We start from the raw sequence: 24,790 nt of genomic DNA, 5'->3' as shown, positions 1-24,790 counted from the left end.
AAGGAAGAAGAATCAAACGTATAGAAAATGCAGTGTCGTTAGAGCTGCCCAGGGCTTCATTCAGGCAAAGATCCTGAGAGTCTTGCCAGAGACCTGCTGAGAAAATCTAGCTCTGGTTCCCCTGTCTCAGATTCCCTCCCCTCCTCCAACTGCGTAACCAAGTCGCCCCACCTCCCAGCCTCCCTTGGACTCTTCTGCTATTTTCTTCACCTACGTTTTCTCACTAAAACCCACACACGGAATAAGGTTGGATGAAGACATTTATTTGTAAAACCAATTCTCAATGGAGAGACTGTATCCATACAAAGTAACCCGGCGATCATTCAGAGGGCCACATGCACACATGAGCGAAACCGAGGGAAAAACCGAAAAGACAGCGCTGCTGCGGACGACCCACGTGGCTACTAATCCTGCCAACAGAAAAGCAAAATGTCCTTTCCGCTTGAGAACACGGACGCACCAAGAGGTCCTGTGAGAAGGCAATTCGGTCTGACATCCACGATGAAGTGATCAGGGAAAAGTGGGGGAGCGCTGTTTTCTACGCCGTGTGGCCTGCGTGCTTCCTGCAGAAACTGGCTGACCGCACCTGTGGTCCTCTCCCCTCCAGTGGGAGGGAGGTGCTGTCAGATCCCTGGCTTCTCACATGCCCATCCTTATGCTCTGAATGATCTGAAAGATGGCTGAAAGATGAAAACAGAACAGCTCAGACACCAGACTGCACACAGCTGGAAACCCAGCCCACAGTGAGCCCGGCTTCTGCAGACCCCTGGGCCCTGGCGGGTTAGCTCACAGCTGATTAGATATTTCCTAACAAGGAGTTAAGTTAACAAGAGGTCAGTGAACTTCTTTAAAAAGGCAGCCTCACTCAGTCGGCTGATGGATGCCTCAGGGATTAATAGATAACTCCTGCTAATTCCACCAGCAGTTAAGGCCAGAAATCCCTCAGGCACTGAGAAGAGATTTGGCTCCCTTCCCCAGCGAAGTTCTGGGGCTGCCTGGGAGAGGAATATGGGCTTTCGTGCAGAAACTGAACTCATTAAACAGGTCAGCGAGTCCGCCTTTTCGAAATGGCTGTGACCTGTAAAACAATCAGCCCTGTGCGGCGAAGGCAGGCCAGGTGCTCCAAGCAGCCTATGGCCCCCAGCCTCTGGCTGCCCAGAACCCTCCAGGCGTGTATGTCTTCCGGCTGCTTGGAACTCTCTGAAAGGCAGCTGTCTCTCAGGGAGAGCAGCGCTGATTTATTCAGGGCTCAATCTTTAATAACTGGGGTGGTTAAGGGGGTGGGTAGCCTGTAAGCCCACAGAGAATCCTGGGGCCCTTGCCCATGTGGAGTAGAGCTGGTTAGACAGCTTCAGCCTGGTTCCAGCTACTGGCCTTCAAGTGCGTCCCAGGAGAGGAAGGTCCTAACTTCTTTTTCACATATTTCCGGGTGAGCAACCTTGGTCAGTGTTGACGAAAATAATGGTGATGATCAGAGTGACTACCATGTGCTGAATTTTTTTTGAAGGAAGGTGGGTATCATCTCATCTAACCACGTGTAAACACAGAATAATCAGTGAGCTCTCAAGGGTCTTATAGCTTCTCGCCTTCATTAAGTCATCCTGGAACACATCTAGGATCCAGAATAAACAGTATCCAGACCCCTAGGAAGCAAGACATCCAGCGTTTCATCATCTGGCAACAGTGAGCACGTCCTATGTGTCAGACACTGCGCTTTGAGGATACAAAGAGAAATGACACACAGAACCTTGGGGAATTGTTCTTGGACAGCTGGGTTTTAAGGGTAGACAAACATGAATGCATTTTTTGGCCTTTTTCCTCCTGAAAAACACTGTACCCATCATCACTACCTTTCTAAATTGGAAGTACTAACATTTCAATGCTAACTTCTCATGAGTGTTCAGTGTCACCATAATGAAAACCAGTAACTGACGAGAGGTGCTGTGATCTGGCTACAGAGGAGGCCGCGTTTGAGCTGACACTGAACGGCTTCTGGTAGGCTGCCCTTCTGGGCCCTCGTTTCTGCTTCTGATCATTTTCCAGGTTTCTTTCTCCTCATCTCTGGCCACATCTCTGGTATTACTACATCAATCTGCAGTGGGCCCTCTGCTATTATTTTTCTGCTGTAGACTAAGCTGAAAACAGAAGCTGTTAGAATTATGTGTCAAGTCAGAGTCAGTCGGCTCCACGCGAGTGTCAGGGACTTATCTGTGGACACGGTGAAGGCGCTGGTTCAACAGCCTGTGATCTTTAATTCTGCATGTGCTCAGATGTTTTCTTAGCTCGCTCTGGGTTCCTGGGTGGGTCCTGACAGGGCAGTTGCTAGATAAAAGAGGAAGTACCCTACAACAATGTATAAGCTTGCCTAAATATCTGATGTTCCTTTCCTCCCCACCAAGGCTGACAAGGTGTAAAAATTAAACCAACGTTCTGTATTCTGGCTCAACAGGAATGCCAGGAGGCAGCTGTATATTCAGCATTAGGAAAAAAAACCCACATCTACTGTGCCTCTTGTTCTTGGGGTCAGGGAACTATCACGAATCTTGATAAGCAAGTCGACTTTAGAGCGGAAAGTTAGGATCAGGTAAAATTGGGTTGAATACCTGCTCTTTGCTGAAGAGCTGTGTGACTGGACAAATAATTACCGTCTTTCGGGCTGCTTCCTGTTCTGTAAAATGAGGATGATGGCCCTTGCAGGGCTGTCACAGGGATGAAACCACATGACGTATAGGAAGGATCCTCACACATGGGGGACCCCGTGCCTGCGGGCCGCTGCTACCATCTCTGTCACTATTACCACAGCAAGCGCTGCGTCCCCACGTCCGAGCATGCGGACCAGCGCTCAGCACCATCTGCCACCCACAGAGCTGCGCCCTTTGGGAAATTACTACACAGTTCTGAGCCTGTTTTTCTCTACCTGTAAAACTGCGGATAAGAAGTACCTCAAAGGATGGTGAGGAATAAATATGATGACATGAGCATATGCTCAAAAACATTACTTTTCACTTACTCTTGCCCTTACACAAAGAATTATCAGCAGGGTGTAAGTCAACAGACAGGAAACCATCTGTGTCTTAGTCCGTGTACCACCCATATTAAGTTAATTTATGACTTCAAAAGTTCTAGGTAATGATAAGAAACCAGGCAGCTCTTTCTAAGGAACTGTTAGAAATCTCTCTAAAGAATCTAAGACATAGTTTGCATGTCTCAGAACAGCAACACTTACATTAAAACAACTTACCTGGCCAGGCGCGGTGGCTCAGGCCTGTAATCCCAGCACATTTGGGAGGCTAAGGGGGGCAGATCACCCAAGGTCAGGAGTTTCAGACCAACCTGACCAATGTGCAGAAACCCCATCTCTACTAAAAATACAAAATTAGCCGGGCATGGTGGCGCGTGCCTATAAACCCAGCTACTCGGGAGGCTGAGGCAGGCGAATCGCTTGAGCCCAGGAGGCAGAGGTTTTGGTGAGCTGAGATAGCACCATTGCACTCTGGCCTGGGCAACAAGAGCAAAACTCCATCGCAAAAAACAGCAACAACAACAAAAAGGAAATAAAAACCAAAAAAACCCAACTTACGTAGTTGTTTGAATTTGCTTTAAAAACTGAGCAACATTTCTGATCATAATTGAATCCATGAATTAACATGTAAGAGTCCAGTGGTCCTTAACATGTTCACAGATGAACCTTCTTGGAGACGCTACTTTGAATAAAGTCTATTTTTAAGTTCAGCATTTACCTCCACAAGATAATAGAGAGATGGTTGTGTTTATTATTTCTTTTTCAGTTGTATCCATGTATTTTAGAAAACTTACACATCTTATGCTAATTATATTCACTGTAATTCTGTGTGCCTGCCAGTACTGACCTGGAGAGTAACCTCGGCCTTCCAAACGCTGACTTACCGAGGCGGCAAACGGGAAGGGAGCCAGCAGTGAGTTCAAAAGAGGGAAAGGAAGCGGGGAGTCTAGACCCTGACGAGTTAATAACTTAACAGTGGGTGAACAAAGCTGAAAAAACAGCAGAGCAGGCTGCAGGAGAGGACTGTGGGCAGGCGAGACAGCAGGGAGGAGAGATGCCAAGAAAGGGAGGGACGGCAGGCGTTCCAGGGCGGGCAGTCGGGGCATGGGCAGGTCACAGAGGCTCAGTCCAGGTGACAGCAGGACCTACCAGACCCGTGAAGCCTCTGCATCCTCCTACCTGTGGCTTGGCCCTTGGTAACCTTAGATGATCCCATTTCTCTTTTTTCAGCCTCCGTGAAGCCTCTGCATCCTCCTACCTGTGGCTTGGCCCTTGGTAACCTTAGATGATCCCATTTCTCTTTTTCAGCCTCCCCCTTTCAATGAAGTCCTTAGGCTTTAACGTGCTGGGAGCACTCCCACTGCGAAATCAAACACACCGGAGCGACCTGCCTGACCGCACATCTCCATCGATGGGGCCGTCTCTTCCTCTTCACAACCGTTTCTAAAGAGCTGTCTCTGCTCACTTCCTGCCCTTCCTTACCTGCTGTTCTCACCTCAGTCCACCGCATTCTAGCTTCTGCTCTCTTCCCTCCATGGACTATCTTCTGCCAAAGTCACAAATGACCTTTGAGTCACTTAGTGTAACAGGTGTTCTTCCACCTTCTCTTCTCCTACCCCGACTCGCCCCACTGGGTGCTTGCTCCTGGAAACTCTCTTCCCTTGGCCTCTGTGAAACCATGGCCTTCTAGGTTCTAGTTTTCCTCCTCTTGGCTCTTTCCTCTAAGCTTATTTTAGAGGAAACAATCCCCTTGCCCATTAAACATGGGCGCTGACATTCCGCAAGAGCATTACTGGCTTTTTCCTTCTCCTTAGGCGATGCCTCCTGACCACAGTTTGAATTGCCTCCCAGCTGTTGATGATGCACAAATGTGTATCTCCAGCCCTGGCTTCTCTGAGCTCAGCACGCCTTCTACCATCTAGTTAATATCTACCCCTGGGTGGCTCAGAGGTACCTCGGACTCAACAGGACCTTCCCATGATCTCGTCCCATTGCTACAACTGGCACCGTTATCTACCATCTTGCATGTAGACGCAAAATACCACAGTCCTCCAAGACCTGTGGATTTTACCTGGAAATCTTGTGACTACTCACCCTTCTTTCCATTCTTCAGAAGCCACCCTAGCCCAGGTTGCCATCATCCTCCCCCAGACCCCAGTGAGGCCCTCCCACTGCTCCACACTTGCTTTTCTTCCATCCTTTCTCCATATTGTAGCTAGAATTATCCTTTCAACATAAACAAATAATATCTTGTCACTCCTGTGCCTACTGCACATCAAAAGCTTCCCATTGCCCAATCCCTGATGAGGCCACCGTGACCTGCACTCCTGGCCCCCGTCCACTTGTCAGACTCACCTTGTATGACTCTTCTCCTTGCTTGAGGCACGCCCTCATGTTTTCCAGAGCTCCATGCTCTTACCGCATGGCTTGTACACATGCCATTCCTTCCGTCTGAAGTGCTAGCCCACCCTCTTCCCTAGTTTCCTTCAACACCCGAAAGTTAACGTCTTCAGAGAAGCCTTCTTTGATCACCTGGAGCCCAGGTTCTCGGACTTGAGCATGCATCGCAGTCTTGTGATGACAGGTTAAAACACAGACGCTGGACACCTTCCCCCCATACCCTGGAGATTCTAATCTACCGGGTCTGGGATAAGGGACTGAGAATCTGTTTCTAACAAGTTTACAGGGGATGCTGAGAGGCTGGTCCAGGGACCACACTTTGAGAACACCAGTCCTTTGCATGACATGCTTTCACGGCCACATGTGCCTCTCCTTTAAACAGTCTCATGGCTGAATTGAAAGTGTTTTGGTGTGATGACTTGATTAACTCACCTTTCTTTGCCGTTAGACTGTAAAGTCCAGGATAACGGGGGCCGGGTGTGGCACAAGGCAGATCCTCTGCAAATGTCACTGAATTACTGAAAGGCGAATGTTCCGAAGAGCACAGAGGAAAATACATTTTAACAACCTCAAATGATTACTTTGCAAACCAAGAGTCAGCACCAAACGGCTGCCTTAGATGCCAGCGTCTCTAAAGCTCAGTCTGTGAAGGGGAAGTACCAGACCGTAAGCTCCTAAAGGCCTGAGAAGGGGCCACCCCAACCCGCTCTCACCCTGGGGACTGACCTCCCCAGTTAGGAGGCCGTGCCAGAAGGACACAGGGATGACATAACAAGTGGGTCCCGTAGGAAAGTGTCAGAAAACTGGAACCTTGTCAGCCAATAGGAGGCTTCCTAAAGCCGCTTTTATTGACAATAAATTGATGCTAAAGGAGATGGAAGGAGTTCCTGAGAAGAGAGATTAAGAGAGACCAGAAGGGGGACATCCTGTAGGAGAAGACAACCTAGAAATCATACGATTTTGATTACTTTTCATGAAAGAAAACGAAAGTGATCAAAGAGCTGATAGAAAGTGAAGTGCGGGCCCTCTGAGAAGCAGGCGGGAATGTCAGAGACAAGACATTGCAAGGCAGGTCATTCAGTTCTCTAAAAGAATCAGCACAAAGGGAGTCAAAAAGGGAGTCATCTTCTGGTGGCTTCTTAGAGATGCCAAAGACAGGAGCTGTTAAAACCCAGATGTCGTTAGCTAAGAATGTGAAGCATTCTGTCAGAACCTTGCTTTGAGAGGCCTCTACACAATTCCAAAAGCCCTGGGGCACAAGGGAGGCCACAGGTCACCTTGAGGGAGCAATGATCTGATGATATGTCTTCTCCAGGCTGTGCGTCTCAGAACCCGAGGATAGAACTCCAGAGCAGATGAATGGCCTTAGCCTTTCCTCCGGGGCTGGCCAGTTCCACAAACATCCCACTTGCTCGTTGTGGGGGGTGACTCCCTCTGGATGTCACACTTTTGAGAAAGTTCTGGCAATCTCCAGGAAAGGCCAGTTTATGTGGTTGACCAGCAAATATGGTGAATTCAGCTCTGTTCTGGAGCAAGTGTCCAGGGGAGTGAATGGGGACACTGGCGGCCCAACCGAGAAGCAGCCTGCGGCTGGGGCAAGTCTTTCTCCGTCTGGGAGCAAGGCCCAGGATGGCTGCACATCAGGAACCTCTGGAAAACACACCTTTTCTGGCAGGAAAAAACAGGGGATGTTTTAGCAGAAGCTTTTTTAAACACATAGTCATATGGTAAAGGCCTAAATTGGTGGAAAACTTTTGCTCCATAGGACTTTTAGGGAAACAGTAAAAGAGAGGGAAAGCAGAGTAATGGAAAACAGATGGGTTTTAACGTCTGAGAGAATTGGGTTTGGGGACTAGCTCTCTCACTTTTTAGCTGTGGGACATTGGCCAGTTTCCTCTATGAGCCTCAGTTCGTGATCTGGAAAAGTAACTGTAACGGCGTCTTTGCAGGGACCGTGTGACAGAGAAGATGTAGGGCCTGGCACTACAAGAAGTCAGTCCTCAAAAAATGGCAGCCAAAATAGTTGTACGAATAGATCTTGCTCACCCCCACGGGCTAGTTTATAGAGAATTCTTTCCAGACATAGAGAGTTTCAGCTATCCCTGCAGAGGTGACCCCACTGATTCTCTGGTTCACGAACCCTGTCCTCTACCTATCCAGGGGCGCCACTGGTCTCTGCTCAGGCAGTTTCCTAAATGTCTCAGTGCGGCGCTCACCCACTGTGAGTCTTCTCACCATTACCAAGCAAAGCTACCAAAATGGGAGAAATTTATTTCTTGCCTCACAAGCATTCAGAGCTTTGGCGAGGACCTTCCCAGGGAGGTGGAGAGGTGGAAAGGCAGTGTGAGCAAGACCGTAAACATAATTACAGGAACAGCAAACACTTACACAGCCAATACTGTGACTCCGCTGAACGTTCCACATGCATTGCCTCAGTTAACCCTCAGGATGAATAATCCTGAGGGTCCCAGGAGTTAGGACCCAGTATCACCCTCTTTTAGGAACAGAAGGACTTAGACCTCAGGTGGGTATAAGTGCCTTTAGACAAGGCTGCATAGCTGGTAGGTGGCTTCAAATCCGCAAAGTCTGGCCCTGAAGTTGCAGCTCTTAGCAACCATGTGATTTCCCCCGATGGAATGTGCACATGCTAATGTGGTAGCCCTCACCCCATACACCCCAAAATACAGACCTTCCTCCAATTTTGTGTTCCTGAAAGAGTTCAGAGAGCACCTAACAGTTCATAAAGAGACGTTTCTTAGTTGTTGCAAAAGGCTCCATTCTGGCTCCTCAAGCTTTGGGCTCAAAGACAGTTTGCCACAAAACTGGTGGCCACACAGGGAGCGGGCAGAGAGGGCAGCGAAAAGAGTGGGTCTTTGGCTTCCTGTTTGTCCCTGGCATGTGTGTGACTTGTGCTTTGCTTCTTCCACACCATCCTTAACAGAAGAGCCAGTCCTGGGGAAAGTTTGGGTGTGGCCTTTCCAGAAATGGAGAGGCCTCCAGCACATTCATACAGGGAGAAAGCTGGGCCACCCGAAACACAAGGCAGGGAGAACGAGAGGATTCAGGCTCTGCCAACAACATCTCAGAGAATCACTTCTTCACATCTGTTCTGAAGAGGCTGTCCTGAAAAAGGACCTGTTTGTGACGTGATCTCTCCCTACCGCACACCCCCCCGCAGCAGGCAGAGGCCCTGGAGAATGAGGAGGACAGTACAGCCTGTCATGGACAGAGGAAAGGAGTGTCCCTGCCCAGAAACGGCAGAGCGGCTCCTAACGGATGGTGCCTGATAAACCTCACAGGCTCTTTGTTGAAGGCATTAACTCTGCAGTAAGAGAGGCCAGTTCTGGGGCCAGGCACAATTTCCTATTTGATGGGCAAAGACGGTCCAGAAGTGTGCTCCCTTCTGGGGATGAGAAAGTCATAATATCCAGCAACATAAGGAGGTATGCTGTACACACACACACACACTCACACGCACACACACGCACGCACACGCACGCACACGCAAGCATGCATATACATGCATAGACATACGCACATATTCATGAACACACTAACACATACATACACATTCACAAATACACACAGGGAAACATAAACACACAGAAAACACACGTATCCACGTATCCAAACACACACGCAAATGCAAACAGAAACATACACGACAAGCTTCGCTTCAACCAGAACAGCTGCTCTTTCATTCGTTTCCCTCTAAGATTTTAACAAAGTTCTGCAGCTTTAAAAAAAAGACCGAAAACCAATAGTCTAGATTTTTTTGAAAACACATTTTTTTCTGATTATAAAAGTAATATATGCTCTTGGACAAACTCGGAAACTACAGGAAACAGTGAGGAAAAGAACAGTCACTGGCTAATCCTGCTACTCTGGAGATTTCCCTTTGATGGGGGAATAAATGTTTGTCAGTTTCAAGAGTAGCCAGGCTTTGGTCACTGTTAAAATTCTCATAATCTCTAATTAGGAAATGAATATTAGGGTTGGCCAGTGAAAGAGAAATAAAATTGAAATTAGGAATACATGAGGGAGAACTAGTCTGAGGGAGGGAACTGGGGCATGGCTGGTATTTAAGTTTCCCTCCGAGGGTCAAAGGATCTTGGGAATTAGATGGTGACTCCATTGGTGCTGCTCAAAAGTATCACTGAGGCGTTAGGGCACAGAGAAACACAGAGAAACACACACAGAGAAACACAGGGAAACACACACAGAGAAACACAGGGAAACAAACACAGAGAAACAAACACAGAGAAACACACACAGAGAAACACAGAGAAACAAACACAGAGAAACACACACAGAGAAACACACACAGAGAAACACAGAGAAACAAACAGAGAAACACACACAGAGAAACACAGAGAAACAAACACAGAGAAACACAGAGAAACAAACACAGAGAAACACAGAGAAACAAACACAGAGAAACAAACACAGAGAAACACACACAGAGAAACACAGAGAAACAAACACAGAGAAACACAGGGAAACAAACACAGAGAAACACACACAGAGAAACACAGAGAAACACACACAGAGAAACACAGAGAAACAAACACAGAGAAACACACACATAGAAACACAGAGAAACAAACACAGAGAAACACAGGGAAACAAACACAGAGAAACACACACAGAGAAACACAGAGAAACAAACACAGAGAAACACAGAGAAACACACACAGAGAAACAAACACAGAGAAACAAACACAGAGAAACACACACAGAGAAACAAACACAGAGAAACAAACACAGAGAAACACACACAGAGAAACACTATCATTGAGGCATTAGGACACAGAGAAACACAGAGAAACAAACAGAGAGAAACACAGAGAAACAAACACAGACAAACAAACACAAGCACATTGCAGAGAGTGCCGTCTGATTACTGCGTCCTGTCCATGTAGGGCATTGCACCCAGAGCTCAGAAAAGGTAAATAATACTGTGAGACCACAAGAAACACGTATGGGCTGACTCTAAACAAAATTGTCAGAACGGATAGCATACTAAGGAAAAGACCTCATTGCACCAAGTCCAGGAGGCATTCTGGTCAAAGAGGAAAGCTGGAATGCTGAAGACAGCTTGTCTTGTGAACACTGGGGCAATCACCTTATAAAAAGTTTAGGCTGAGGATAGCAAAGACGAGGACATCTGCCATACCGTCCTATGGATGGCTGCCATACCTGCCGGCCATACTGTGCTCAGGACAGACATTACCAATCGACCGCAGCCCACTTTCCCACTCAGCGCAGCTATAGCCTGAGAGTCCTTCTCAGTAAGGCTCATACAAGAGCTGGGGAGAAAAGGGAAGGAGAACACCCGGGGCGAGGGCTCTGGACACAAACAGCAGTGACTAGGTCCATGGATGGGCTGGGGAAGCATGTCAAGTCTGCAAGTGCCTTGAGAAGATAGCAGTTGACCTATCTGAGTGACAGTATCTTTGTGGGGAACCGTCTCAGACAGACATTCCAGCTAAGGCTCGCCTCTGAGTCTTGAGATAAAAGCAAGCATTCTTCAGAAGCTTTCAAACAGCTCTCCAAAGAGGCAGCTTTCAAAACCTGGGACTGGCAGAGCCAGGAGGAGCTGCTTCTCTGGAGAGAGGCCCCACTGCCTGCAGAAATAGAAGATAATGCTTTTACTAAAAGAGGAGAGAAAAAAAGGGCAAAGTCCCTTATGAGGGCACTGAGGTCCTTTGGCCTTCGATGTGGATCTGGATGGTAGGAGATCAAAGCAGAGGCAAATCCAGCCATTTAAACAGGCTCGAGCAAAACGAAGTCCCAGGCTCGGGTTTGACATGACGTTTCTGGCCTATTTGGGGTAATAAACCGAGCAGACCCATAACAGGTATTGATTAAGAAATGAGTTTTTGATTTCTTGCATAGTCTATATATTCATAAGGCTGTCTGGGTACGGTGGCTTATGTCTGTAATCCCAGCACTTTGGGAGGCCGAAAAGCACGGATCACTTGAAGCCAGGAGTTTGAGACCAGCCTTGACAACAGGGTGAAACCCCGTCTCTACTAAAAATACAGAAATTAGCTGGGTGTGGTGGCACATGCCTGTAATCCCAGCTACTCAGGAGGCTGAGAGAGGAGAATCGCTTAAACCCAGGAGGCAGAGGCTGCAGTGAGCTGAAATGGCACCACTGCACTCCGGCCTGGGCAACAGTGAGACTTTGTCTCAAAAAAAAAACAACAAAAAGCTGGTTATCAAATTCAACAAAATGAAACAGGAAACAGCCCTGAGATGTTCTAACTGGATAATAGCCTGTCCCAGAAGAATATTCTGTCCCCAAAGCTTCTGCATCTCAGAGAGACGACTTCCACAGCCAAAGACTGCTGGATTGCGGTTGCGTTAAGGAAATGAAACTCACATCTTTTTTTTCCTGATATTCGACTTAAAGGACTAACTGCTGTTCATTGATTGTGGTCTGCAAGTTGGGGGTCCTTCTCCCTGTGTGGGGAAGACTTGATGCTTCATCCTGTGGGAGAACGGTCTCATGCACCTGAAGTGTTACCACTTACTCTGCTCCCACTCACCCTTGGAGTGAAGAGGCAGAGCCCACGGCTTGCTGACAGATTAAGACCAATGTGAGAGGCTGAGTCCGCCACTGAATGTGCAGCCCGGAAGGGTGACAGGAGCGTGGAAGTTGAAGTGTCCCACGGAAAGCCGTCAGTCCCGTGGTCCCACCGTTTCCCAGGAGGGCTCTAAGGACGCAGGTGCTGGTGACTGCAGCTGCAGCTTCGAGCTTGCTATGGGCCTGCACTTAGATCCCTAGAGCCAAGGTGTCCTCAGAACACCTTCCATTTTCTTGATAAGTGAATCAATACAAAGAGTAAATACCTTGTCCAAGGTCATTCAGCTGTCAAAAGTGAATCTGACACCTGGCAGATTCTAAAACTGTCCTCCCCTTGGAGGCCTCCTGTCCTATGAGTGCCAGTTGGTCAGTTTTCAAAGCAGTCTCTTGCCTAAGAGAACTTTTGCAATCATGGAAAGTAGAAAGTTGCTTATTCTGAAGAGCGTGTATTTAGACAACCTCCCTAAACTCCCTCTCTCCAGGGCAATGTGTTAGAGATTACCACCAAATACCTAAGAAAAAACAGGGCTGGGCTGCGCTTGGATCTGGGGGGCGTGGGGCAGCCTTGGGAGGTCAATTGCTACTATCTGGCTTTGCAGTAAGGGGTGGCATTCCCTGGGTGTGTGTTTATGCTAGGGGTCTCTGGGTGCCTGGACTGAGTCCCCTCACTACTCTCCAGTCCTCATTCTTTCCTTGTGACTGTCTTACTCTTATCAGGATGGCAGGCGTGAAAGGCACATGTAGAGGAGGAGGAAGCCACAGGAGAGAAGCTGAGAAACCGGAGGCAAGTGATGGCAGTGACCCATGACGCCCTATAAGAAAGGGGTCCTGTAGACTTTCTACAGGCTTGTTAACCTGTTTTTTCGCATAAAACGGAGAAAGGATGACCAATAAGTGAGCATATAAACGGCAACTTTTTTTAACCGGTTCTAACCCTTTCCCAGAAGACAGCCGGAAAAACAGATAAAATGTGCATTCGTTAGTGTCTGCCTGACCTGAGTATTTATTTACCCTCACCACATTGGCACTAGTTCTAAAAAGAGCACTTCGCCCAACCAATCATCAATGAGAAAAGTGGGTTAATAGGGTAATGAAAGCAAGTGAGACTTTCAAGAGCTTCCCATCAATGATCACATCTTTATTCATATTAGAAGACTATGCGCATTTTTCTTTAGCATCTGTATAAAAACACACAAAATAAGAGTAACCAACCACATGAATGCAAAGAAAGGCCATATGACCGCCAAGGTCCCACCGGAACTTGGTGAAATGGAACTTGAGCCTGGCATAGGGGTGTATCTTGTTTAAAGGAGGGCTAATAGAAAGGAACAGGAGAAGGGTCCGTCTGTCTGCAGAGGTGTGGAGATCCTACAAGACGCTCCAGTGCATTTGGCCTGAGTGTTGCAGGCCAGGGCAGGCGTGTGGGTGCAGGGGTGTGGGTGCATGCTGCAGACAGCCAGGCAGATGTGAGACGTAGGGGGTTTTCCTATTTCAGATTGCAAAGCCGGAACAGAGGTGAGACCACCGACGAGGACCTCAACCACCCTAGCATCTACCAGAAAGCTCATTACTTAAAGCAAAGCAGCTGACAAATGGGGCTAGACTTGAGGACTGCACATTCTTTTACATGTAGAGAAAAGCTGAGTAGGCGCTCACGGCCTGTGACCCTAAAAAGGGAGACACTCAGGAGGGAATGGTCGGCTCTGCAAGATGAAATGAATCGTGACTAATCCCAGAGAGGTGGCAACAGGGATGGAGCTAAAGGAGCCATTGTGTTTCCCATGACATGTTCTGTTTAGAAAAGGACGTGTACAAAGATAGAAGGAAGGGCACAGAACCAAGGACAAGCTGAGAAGAGTGACACGTTTCTGTGAGAACCGTGCCCGACTTGAGCTGAGGCTTGCAAAAAACCTGCTAAAGTTGGCAAGAAAAAAACGGTGGTGGTGAATTATTTTTAGTTGTAATTAAAAGAGGGATGAAGCCCATTGCATAGGGATCATGATGCCATGTTCAGAGGACAGAGAAACTAAGATGGCTCGACTCGTGTTCTGTGTCTAACCGCTCCATAAAAGCAAAATGGCTTTATCACTAGAAAGCTTTAAATCAGCATCATTAAAAGAGCCCTGGGCATTAAGAGCAGGGGCTATGGTATGGCAATAAGAGTGGGTCCTCTCAGGCCCTTTCATCCAGATCCCCAGGCTCTGCAGGCTCACATCCCATGGCCCTGCACAAACCTCCGGAGAGGCGGAGCTACCACACTAATCCCTGGGACACCACTGGAGTCTGGGAGAGTTCCAAAAGGTGCTTGTTAGCAAGTGTCCCAATTTACCCAAGAGGGAAAGACACAGGTCCTGCAGTATGGGCTGGTAAGCCAGGCAAAAGTTTAGGTCATATAATTAGTTTTTAAGCCCCTCAAAAAGCAAGAGAAGGATTTTGAGAGCTGGCATGGATTTGAGAAAAATAAGCCAGGCCAATGACCCTACTGGCTTTTTTGCTTACAGGCTGCTCGGAGGGTAGACTGGAGAAAACCACAGTTACCATGTGACTTGAAGCCTGGATACATCTTTATCCACTGAGACCCTTGGCAATACAGGTGGCATGGTCACTGGGCTCAGAGACGCCTGAGATTAGGCTTTGGCCATTCTGAGCACCTTATATTCTTGAGCCCAGCACACTCTCTGAAGCCACCCTGCGACTGCCACATAGTGTTCCCATGCAGAGGCACCTTCCTCGTGCCCTTGGTCTGGCTGCTTGTTCTTCCAGACTCCGCTCAAACAGCACCCCCACTTGGAAACTTTCTCTTCCGCAGAGGATGATTTACAAGTTCCTTATCGATGCTGGCCAAGCACCCTGCACATTCTGCTGTCACTATCGCACCATGCTTCCCCTGGGCTGCAACTGACAGCTTCCTTATCTGCCTCTCCCAATGCCTGCAAGCACCCAAACAGGATTGTATTTCTAAAGCCTGGCACGGCGCCAGGCACAGAGGGGGCCCTCAAGACACGATGACTGTCTCAATGAGTTTTGCTTAGAGGTTCAAAGTCAACCTGAAAGAGGTTGTCTCTAATTGTGTTCTGTGGGGTTTTCCAAGTCTAGACTTTTACCAGTGACTTGGAAGAATAATATACTTTCAGAGGCCATAACGCTGGGAAAAAAGGGTAAGTAGATGAGAGGCTCAAAGTCCAAGACCTGACAATCCACAGACTGGTCACACAGCCTGAAGCCACAGGCAATCCACAGACTGGTCACACAGCCTGAAGCCATAGGCAATCCAAAGACTGGTCACACAGCCTGAAGCCATAGGCAACTTTTTCGTATAGGTTTATTATCTTGATGCTCCTGTGGCATGCTAAAGGCACAGTTTTATTTGTTTCTTTGTTTTTATTTTGTTCTTGGTTGAAAACCAGAGACGGATCATCTGAGGCAACGCATCACAGATGAATGAATATGTAGGTATTGACGGAAATGCTGCATTAGTGTCATAATCATTGCAATTTTGCACAGTGCTTGGACCTATGCATTACTAATGAAGGACAGTACATGAATATATCATGTAATGTCACTGACCATATTGTAGACTATAATGTAATATCAGTAAGCCATTTATTGTACATGTTCATCTATGTTTCTGAACTTCATGGACATTACATAAAAAGATAAATGATAACCAACAATAAAATTTTAATAAAAGTAACTGTTTTTCTTTGAGAATAAAAAAAGAAATAGTTATAAAGTTTTATATTAGGTCTCAAAAAAGGCCAACTAGATACCTACAGTATGAGAAATATCTAGCTGCATCCATCCATCCATCCATCCATCCATCCATGCATCCATCCATGCATCCATCCATGTATCCACCCATCCATCCATCCATGCATGCATCCATCCATCCATGCATCCATCCATCCATCCATGCATCCATCCATCCATCCATGCATCCATCCATCCATCCATGCATCCATGCATCCATCCATCCATCCATCCATCCATGCATCCATCCATGCATCCATCCATCCATGCATCCATCCATTCATTCATCCATGCATGCATGCATCCATCCATCCATGCATGCATCCATCCATGCATGCATCCATCCATCCATGCATCCATCCATTCATTCATCCATGCATGCATCCATCCATCCATCCATTCATGCATCCATGCATGCATCCATGCATCCATCCATGCATGCATCATGCATGCATCCATCCATGCATGCATCCATCCATGCATGTATCCATCCATGCATGCATCCATGCATGCATCCATCCATGCATGCATCCATCCATGCATCCATCCATCCATGCATCCATCCATCCATCCATGCATCCATGCATCCATCCATCCATCCATGCATCCATGCATCCATCCATGCATCCATCCATCCATGCATCCATCCATTCATTCATCCATGCATGCATGCATCCATCCATCCATGCATGCATCCATCCATCCATGCATCCATCCATCCATCCATGCATCCATCCATTCATTCATCCATGCATGCATCCATCCATCCATCCATTCATGCATACATGCATGCATCCATGCATCCATCCATGCATGCATCCATGCATGCATCCATCCATGCATGCATCCATCCATGCATGTATCCATCCATGCATCCATCCATGCATGCATCCATCCATGCATGCATCCATCCATGCATCCATCCATCCATCCATCCATGCATGCATCCATCCATGCATGCATGCATCCATCCATGCATGCATGCATGCATTCATCCATCCATCCATTCATGCATCCATGCATGCATCCATGCAACCATCCATGCATGCATCCATCCATGCATGTATCCATCCATGCATCCATCCATCCATCCATGCATCCATCCATCCATCCATCCTGAGCACTAACTATATGCTAAATACTAAGCTAGGATCTACAAATTTAATGGAAAATAAACACTGGCTTCCCTGAGCTTATATCCTGCTGGAGGGAATGAACATAAGAAAGTAAATAACCTCAACTGCTGATGAGAGCCATGAGTAAAATAAAATAATGTGTGATAGAGACAGGAGATAATTTGGTGCAAAGGGGTCTGCAGATGTGTCTCTGAGGCTTGAAGGAAGTTATGTGAGGAGGAGCTGGGTGGCACCTTGCTGGCCATCAGCTAGACACGAGTCAAGGATGTACCACAAATCTTAAAGAGTAACTGCAAGCCTGGGTCATATTAACAGAGGCGGAGTGGGGAGTGAGCAAAGTCACGGGCAGTGACGATCCTCCTGCCTCTAACTGCCTCTGTGGTGATCACACTGCTTCTAGACCACCCTCTACAGTTGCAAATGTTATACCTTTTTTTTTTGAGATGGATTTTCACTCTCGTTGCCCAGGATGGAGTGCAATGGTGTGACCTCTGCTCACTGCAACTTCCGCCTCCCAGGTTCAAGCGATTTTCCTGCCTCAGCCTCCTGAGTAGCTGGGATTATAGGCATGCACCACCAAATGCTATACTTTAAGAAAGCCATTGAGCAGATCCAGAAGAGGAGTCTAGAAACCACATCTTATGAGGCAAGGTGGAGAGAACTAGGGAAGCTTGGTTTGCAGGAGTCACCAGGCAATCATCTTTAAAATAGCTGATGATTCAAAGTGCTTAGAGGAGAATGAGTCCATTCGGTGTTATTCTAGGAAGAGGGACATTTCTAATAGAATTCCAGCTATACAGAAATGGAATAGGCTTTTTGAAGAAGTGAGCACCCCATCCTCGGAAGTATTCAAACAGAGATGGAGTAACAGTTCTTTAAAAGATGTCCTTAAGGATATTTCTTTGGGAATAGAGTAGAACTGTGTTTCTTTGGGTGGAAGATTTTTCTCATCTTGGAATGTCAAATCATCTTTAAAATATTAGAACCACAAGCAACATTAATGCCAATTACTTTGGATCCTTCCTTCTAAGAGTTTTTGCTTCTGTGGAAGAGTGTTCTCTTGAAGACAGAAGGAACTGATCCATCTTAAAAATGCTTTTCTAAACATTTTCATGATTTTAGGTTTGAATGCATGATCCATCTTTAGTCATGGACTTCCCTTGTCATTGGGGCAGAGGCCTAAGCCTGAGCAGAAAGATGTGGAAATCCTGCCTTCCTGCCCTCAGCAACAGTGAGATGATGAAGGGTGGGAATCCCTAATGGCAGGCTGTGTAGTTAAGTGACTTCCACTTAACTCACACTCACAAGGTCACAAGTGACCTCCACTCACAAGGATTTCTGAGACCCAACATATGGGGACCCGGAACCACGTCAAGGATAGTCCAGCATGTAACTAGAAACAATGGCACAATGCTTCTGCTCATTCTCCCTGTGTGTGTGTGTACGTGTGTATCTGCACATGTGTAAGTAAAGCTCTCAACTTGTCACCTTACAGTATCAGGTGACCCATACCTTAAGGGTTGGGTCAAAGGCTCAGCTGTATCTAGGAGTTCTGCAGAACCTTCTTATAAAGCATAAGGCCTCTCCCTTTCTCTGGAATGTGGGTTTATCACAGGCAGACAGGTGCTTCACCTTCTGTTCTAATGCCCTTTTAAGGCTATGTCTGCAGAGAAATGCTTCACTGAACTTTACAGTGTATATAGCCACATTAAGTGCTCAGTTAGTCATTTTATGATTAGGATTTATGGTGTATCAATTCTGTCTCTACCTATATTTGGAATAGAAACTAAATCAAAACCCATTAACATTAAGGCTCAAGGCAATGATAAACTTGAATCCCAGACCAATCTGTTTTTCGTCTATTTACTTTGTGAAGAAAATGTGTGTTTTTCAAAGTCCAGTGGAGAACATGGGATGTAAGTTCAGTGAAACACCCATACCTGAGCCACAGACAACAAAAACAAACAGTGCCAACAGCCATGGTCCCACAGGATATTTCTCCTCTTGAGGCCTCTAAAAGGGAATGGGAAAAAGAAAGATTAGGTTCATCGATTCAATAAACATTTATTTGAGTATCACTAGGCATTGTGCTAGGTGCTGCGGATTCTACTGTGAATGGGACAGACTTGGTCTCAATCCCTATTTATAGATGAATAAAGTCCATTAAGAGGATTGAGATAGGTTTGTAAGAATTCACCAATAACCTTATCAACAACCCCGTAACTCGGTGAACTTGGTGGTCTCTGATATTCTGGGGACAGATACAGTGTGAATACATAAACCAATATGGTGATTCAGGGACCAAATGATATTAATAATAACCTTCCATCTGTTGAAGGTGCGCTCTGCACCAGGCACTAGACTAGGCGGTCTGCATTCATTATTTCTGGGAAGTATTATTATTTCAATTTTGGAGTTGAGAAACTGAGGCTCAAACTTTGTTAACTTGAGCAAGAGCTGGGATTCAAATTTAGGTCTGCCTCCTTACAAAGCCTGGATGTTTTCCATTAATAGATTTAATATTTTGTTTCTGCATCTGTGAATTCCAAGCAGGATCAGAGAACACAGACATTTTCTCAAGCCGTTTCATATACCCCTAAATTAGGAGTCAGTCCAGTGGAAATCCTTAGAACAACAGAAGCACCTCAGCAATTGTGAATGGTTATGAGCTAAGCAGCAATTTTATAATAAAGCTCCTAAGCCTTGATGAAGCTGGCACTTGGGAGAGGTCTCTGAATTCTCTGGGAAGCAGAAGGGAACTCTCAAACCTGTGTGAATAAAGCCCTACAGACCTCCTGCTCTTTTCAGACCAAAAGCACGAACATAACAAAATCTTCTCTCCATAACACGTCTAGGTAGGGCAGGTAGGGCTTGGTCCTTAAACCCAAATCAATCAGAACAACAATTTTTTTCTGAGAGATGCATCAGAAAAGAAGTGAATTTCTCAAATAGAAAAGGAGAGTGAAAATGAAAACCCCAAAGAACTCTAATTATCTCTGATTGGTTTGAAAAGTAGACTGCATTCAATGTCAGTTAAAAAAATTCACCTGCAACGCACACAAAGGAAAACACGTTGGTAGAGTGGGATGTTCACAAATACTGATCGTGGTTGAAATCACAACCCAGTTCCAGATTTCAATTAAATGATGTTGACATTGAAAATTATATTCAACATTGGGCTAAAAGGTAAGTTCATATCCATACAAATATGACAGCTTGACATTCAGAGTGAAGGGATGTAATAATGTTTCAAAAAAGCGAGTGCTTCTATAATCAAGGATGTAAGTTTTTGAATTGTTGAACAAGTTTTAGTAATCTTTCTAACAGAAACTTCTTTAAAAAGGATAATCTTCCCTTGATTTTCACTGTAGCTGCTTTCCTAGAAAAATGTATCATAAATTAAAACTGCAAAACCTATGATGGATGGCAATTATATGTAAAGTTAAGTTCTAGGCGCATGTAAATAAAAAGTGGCTTCTCATCTAAAAAAGGAATCATAGATAAGGCAACAGTTCTTCTTTATTTTCAGCTTACCAAAGCGCCCTCCTCTTTGACCTCACTTGGGTCCACTTGTCACTTGTATGGCCGTGTACTTTTTCTTGATAGCCTCTGTCACAGTTTGTCGGTCTATATTTATTCCTGTGATAATGTGTTCAATATCTGTCTCTCTATGAGACTGTAGACCCCACAAGGGCAGGGACTATGTCTCGTTCATGTACCAATGTATAGAAATGCCTGGCACAGAACTTAAACACAGGAGATAATAAACGTTCATCAGAGAACAAATAAACACACAAGTTTCATTAAATAAGATTTCTTGGGTTAGACAGAGTAAACACAGGTTCTAGGAAGGATATTGTCTTTTTATTAATACTTCTTAATTGGTGTAAGATTATCCCTGCATCTCTCCTACATGAGAAATATGAGTTAAAGTGTCAGTGGCAGGTAGACTGTGACTAAGGATTAAGACAGTCACTTCTCTGTCCTTCACTACGCCTGTATCTCCCACCACTGACATGCTGGCAAGTCACACTGCAAAGGAATCGGTGGCTGCTCTTGAACAAATGAGGACAACATCCATCTTAAATAATTGCATAAGATAACTGCCTTTAAGGCCAGGCCAGGTTCAGATCAAGTAAACAACACCTCTAAAGCTACCCGAACAAAGTGCGACATTGGCCCTTCCCCACCCTCTTCCCAGGAACTTGTCACAGCTGCCCAGAAACCAGTTCTGTTGCTGTTTGGCCACTAATGCTACATAAAAAAATTCATTGTATCTATATTTCCAGCAAAGCTAATAAGTGAATTCAGGAGGTTGTAAATGAATTATTTGCCCAGGACAGATGCCAAATGGAGCCCTTTAATTTTCATATGCAGAGAAACAGATGATCAGCATGCAGAGCTTAAAGCAGATAACACAGAAACCTTTTGGATGACACTTTCCAGGGAATCAACATTATTTGGGGACTTTGGCCGATCATAGTACCCACATATCTTTTTTTGACAGCTTGGGTGACTACTTTTTAGAAGGGGTGCCCAGCATAATCCCATGAGACAATTCACATAAACCTGACTCTGGCTGGAAAAGGTGGGGAAAACTAGTAGCAATTCTGCAAATGACATGGTTTACTCCAAACATGAGTTTGCTACTTCTTGAGGCTCCAAAAATGTCAGGGAATGGCTTTCCCTGTGATTAAGACACCTGTAGGGTAACTCAGAACTCTGAAATTTGAACTCCCCCTTCATTCTGGAGAAGTTACTACTGTATAATCACAAAATGATGATTCAATTTCTCTGTTTTTTCTTTCTTTTTTTTTTTTTAGATGGAGTTTCGCTCTGTCACCCAGGCTAGAGTGTGGTGGCACAATTTCGGCTGACTACAACCACCACCTCCCGGGTTCAAGCTGTTCTCCTGCCTCAGCATCCCGAGTAGCGGGGATTATAGGCAGCCGCCACCAGGCCCAGCTAATTTTTGTATTTTTAGTAGAGACACGGTTTCGCCATGTTGGCCAGACTGGTTTCTAACTCCTGACCTCAGGTGATCCACTCGCCTCGGCCTCCCAAAGTGCTGGAATTACAGGTGTGAGCCACCAAGCCCAGCCTCGTTTCTTGGGTTAGTCTGCTATCTGGGGAATAATATTAATTTATCCCTAAGTGGTTAACCATAAAATACTGAAGCATCTGCATACAGTGAAAGGAGTTTATTTCTGAACAATTAGTCTGGATTTTCAGTTGGAATATACACATATGCTCCATTTAATGAGTTTTATCCTGAATAGTGAGCTTCTGCAAGTTACTTTTAACAAAGTATAATTATATTTGACTTGTAATTGAAAAAATGAGATTTAGTATTTATCAAGTTTCTCTTCGAAACAAAATTTCATGTTTCTATTGGATAATGATCTATTTACAATAAGGTTAACAAAAATCCCCCCCAAACCAGTGCAAAGCATACATTTATTGTGGCTTGGTCTGGAAACATATCATTACAAATTTAGCCAGGCCATTCAAAAACCCTCATGGTGCAAGGCATATGACATATCAGAACATGTTAAAATGCACTCATACTGCACGTTAAATATAATTTAAATGTAGCTCTGAACATTGAGTTGAATGGTAGGTGACTGGTACCTTTTCTAGATATTTAAACAGTGTTTTCCCAAATTTTCCATTTTCTTCTCTTATTTTGGAGCCAATAACTTTTGTTTTGGGTCCCAAATATTTTCCAGTCCTCTTGAAGAATGTGAGGTGGCAGACACTGAATCTACAGAGCCCAATGGCTAAAACGGCCTTGCAAATTTGTTCCTGTTTTCTTCTTACTTTTGTAATCAGATAAGTTGTCCACTGAGATCTGACATCTGAACTCTGGTTTTTTAGTTAATGAAAAAGAGCCACATGACTAGCTATTTTTCACTGTGTCAGTTAGCAGGTCTGATACCTTGAGAAGGAAGAATTGATCTCTTAGGGATATAAAACCCTGCATGCCCTAACATCAATTATAAGTTGTTTCTCAATGTCAATTTGGGAAGGTTTTTTTTTTCTCTGAGTAAAATATCTAGGGAAAATAAATCGATGTGACAAATGGTTCCACTTTGATGGCATCTGGCATTTTGCTGCCCGAATCACAACTAAGTGATCTAATTCCTAAATGAGAGAATTTTAAGGATTACTTAAGCCTAGAGCTGTGTCTAAAGCTCTGAGTAGAGTGGAGTTTGATCCTAGAGTTTCTCTGCCATAATACTGCTTGGTTTTGCAATAATTTTGGTGTGATGATTACAGATCTAGCTTTTTACTTAATCAAACCAGTATAATTTATTTGGCTAGAAGGAATTGCTTCATCAAATCTGTAAGCTTTCCCAGCCAAACTTCAAGCTCCAGCTAGATTTAACTGTATGGGATAAGAGCTCTCAGGCGCCTTTGCTCACACACTTGGAGACCAACTTTGCCAAAGTACCCGTGCGACTCATGTCTCTGAATGTCCAGAGTCACAGGCCCAGCATTTGCTGTGGAAGACGATCTGCTTTGCTAAAAGGAACCCCTGAGTGTAAGGCACAGGTTTTACGTGAAAGTCCAGTTACGAAGTTTCAATGTACAGCTCTAGGGACTCCAATGCCTGGCCATAAACTGTTCTCTAAAGTTACACCATCAGAATGAGCCTGAATTCACGCAGCTGCCCTTAGACAGCCCAGGGACTGAGGGAGGTCTCACTGGAAGAGAGAGGTAAAAGAGAAAACGGAGGCTGGAGGGAATGTGGGCCCAAATATCACTCCCCACTTTGAGTCCTTTCAGCATCTCCAGGGAAACCCTCACAAATGGGCTGGAAAGAAAACCTGATTCTGGTGCAAGGCTGTTGCGGAGGGAAGACGGGTGGAGTCTGGGAGGAGGAGATGACAAGTGGCCTCCATTTAGCCATTGATTCACTCATTCAGTCATTCAACCAACGTTCTAGAACATACTAGGTTCCAGGCATTGTGTCAGGTAGTTGACTTAAGTGGCCCCTAAGGATGAGGCGTTCCATCTTTCCCTGGGACAAGGCCCAGCTGTCTCCCGGGGAAGTGGGGGCTCCTCTGTGTCTCCCCGGTAGCCCAGGCGGCCACTCCCAGAGAGGCCACGACCAACCAGGGCCCTCTCCGCCCAGGAGGACGACCAGCGGACCACGCCGCCCTGAGCCCAGCTCTCAGCCCCCACTGCAGGACCCCGCAGAAGGGGCGGGCCGGGCGCCGGGAGGCCGGACCCTGCGCCGCTCCCCCGCCCCCACCCCGCCCCCGCCCACCCCTCCCGGCCCGGCCCCGCCCCCATCCCGCCCGGCCCCGCCCCGCCCCCACCCCGCCCGGCCCCGCCCCGCCCCCCCGCCCCCACCCCGCCCCCGCCCACCCCGCCCGGCCCCGCCCCCACCCCACCCGGCCCCGCCCCGCCCGGCCCGGCCCCGCCCCCACCCCGCCCGGCCCCGCCCCGCCCCCCGCCCCCACCCCGCCCCCGCCCACCCCGCCCGGCCCCGCCCCCACCCCACCCGGCCCCGCCCCGCCCCCACCCCGCCCGGCCCCGCCCCTCCCGGCCCCGCCCCGCCCCCACCCCGCCCGGCTGCCCCTGGGCCCGGCCGGCTTCGACCTCGCCTTACCAGGGTTTTGGCCACGTTCCCCCTCTGGGTGATGTTCTTGCTGTGCTTCTCGTTGGCCATCCGGATCCGCTGTTTGGCCACCATGGCTTGGCGCTCGGAGATGCCCCCCCTGCAGGATCCCCCCCGCGAGCCCCTGCGACAGGGCCGAGCGCGTCCCGCCAAGACCCCCGCGGCCCGCCCGGGCGCTGCAGGCGGCAAGGCGCGGCCCCGAGCCCCGCGCACGCCGCTCCCCGAGCCCCGCCGGCCGGCTCCAGAGAGGCCGCAGCCCGGAC

The 24,790-nt window shown here is 46.9% G+C and overlaps 1 protein-coding gene across 3 annotated transcripts; it reads right to left on the bottom strand.

The window, feature by feature from the left end:
* Positions 1-242: 242 nt before the first annotated feature.
* Positions 243-24,790, bottom strand: SERP2 (stress associated endoplasmic reticulum protein family member 2). Of its 3 annotated transcripts, none has more exons than XM_035302593.2 (3): positions 24,519-24,790; positions 18,841-18,913; positions 243-680 (listed from the first exon to the last, which is right to left on the bottom strand). In XM_035302593.2, exons 1-3 carry the CDS (start codon positions 24,600-24,602, stop codon positions 640-642), a joined length of 198 nt encoding a protein of 65 aa, XP_035158484.1. In that variant the 5' UTR covers positions 24,603-24,790; the 3' UTR covers positions 243-639. The 3 variants fall into 3 exon arrangements, with proteins under 3 accessions (XP_035158484.1, XP_078231717.1, XP_078231718.1); XM_078375591.1 differs by lacking the exon at positions 243-680 and adding an exon at positions 6,234-7,090; XM_078375592.1 differs by lacking the exon at positions 243-680 and adding an exon at positions 6,924-7,085.

Source organism: Callithrix jacchus, chromosome 5 (assembly GCF_049354715.1).
Source record: "Callithrix jacchus isolate 240 chromosome 5, calJac240_pri, whole genome shotgun sequence".
In the NCBI taxonomy this organism is placed as follows: domain Eukaryota; kingdom Metazoa; phylum Chordata; class Mammalia; order Primates; family Cebidae; genus Callithrix; species Callithrix jacchus.
Note: the sequence above shows the minus strand (reverse complement) of the source record. Positions and strands in the feature narration are given on the sequence as shown.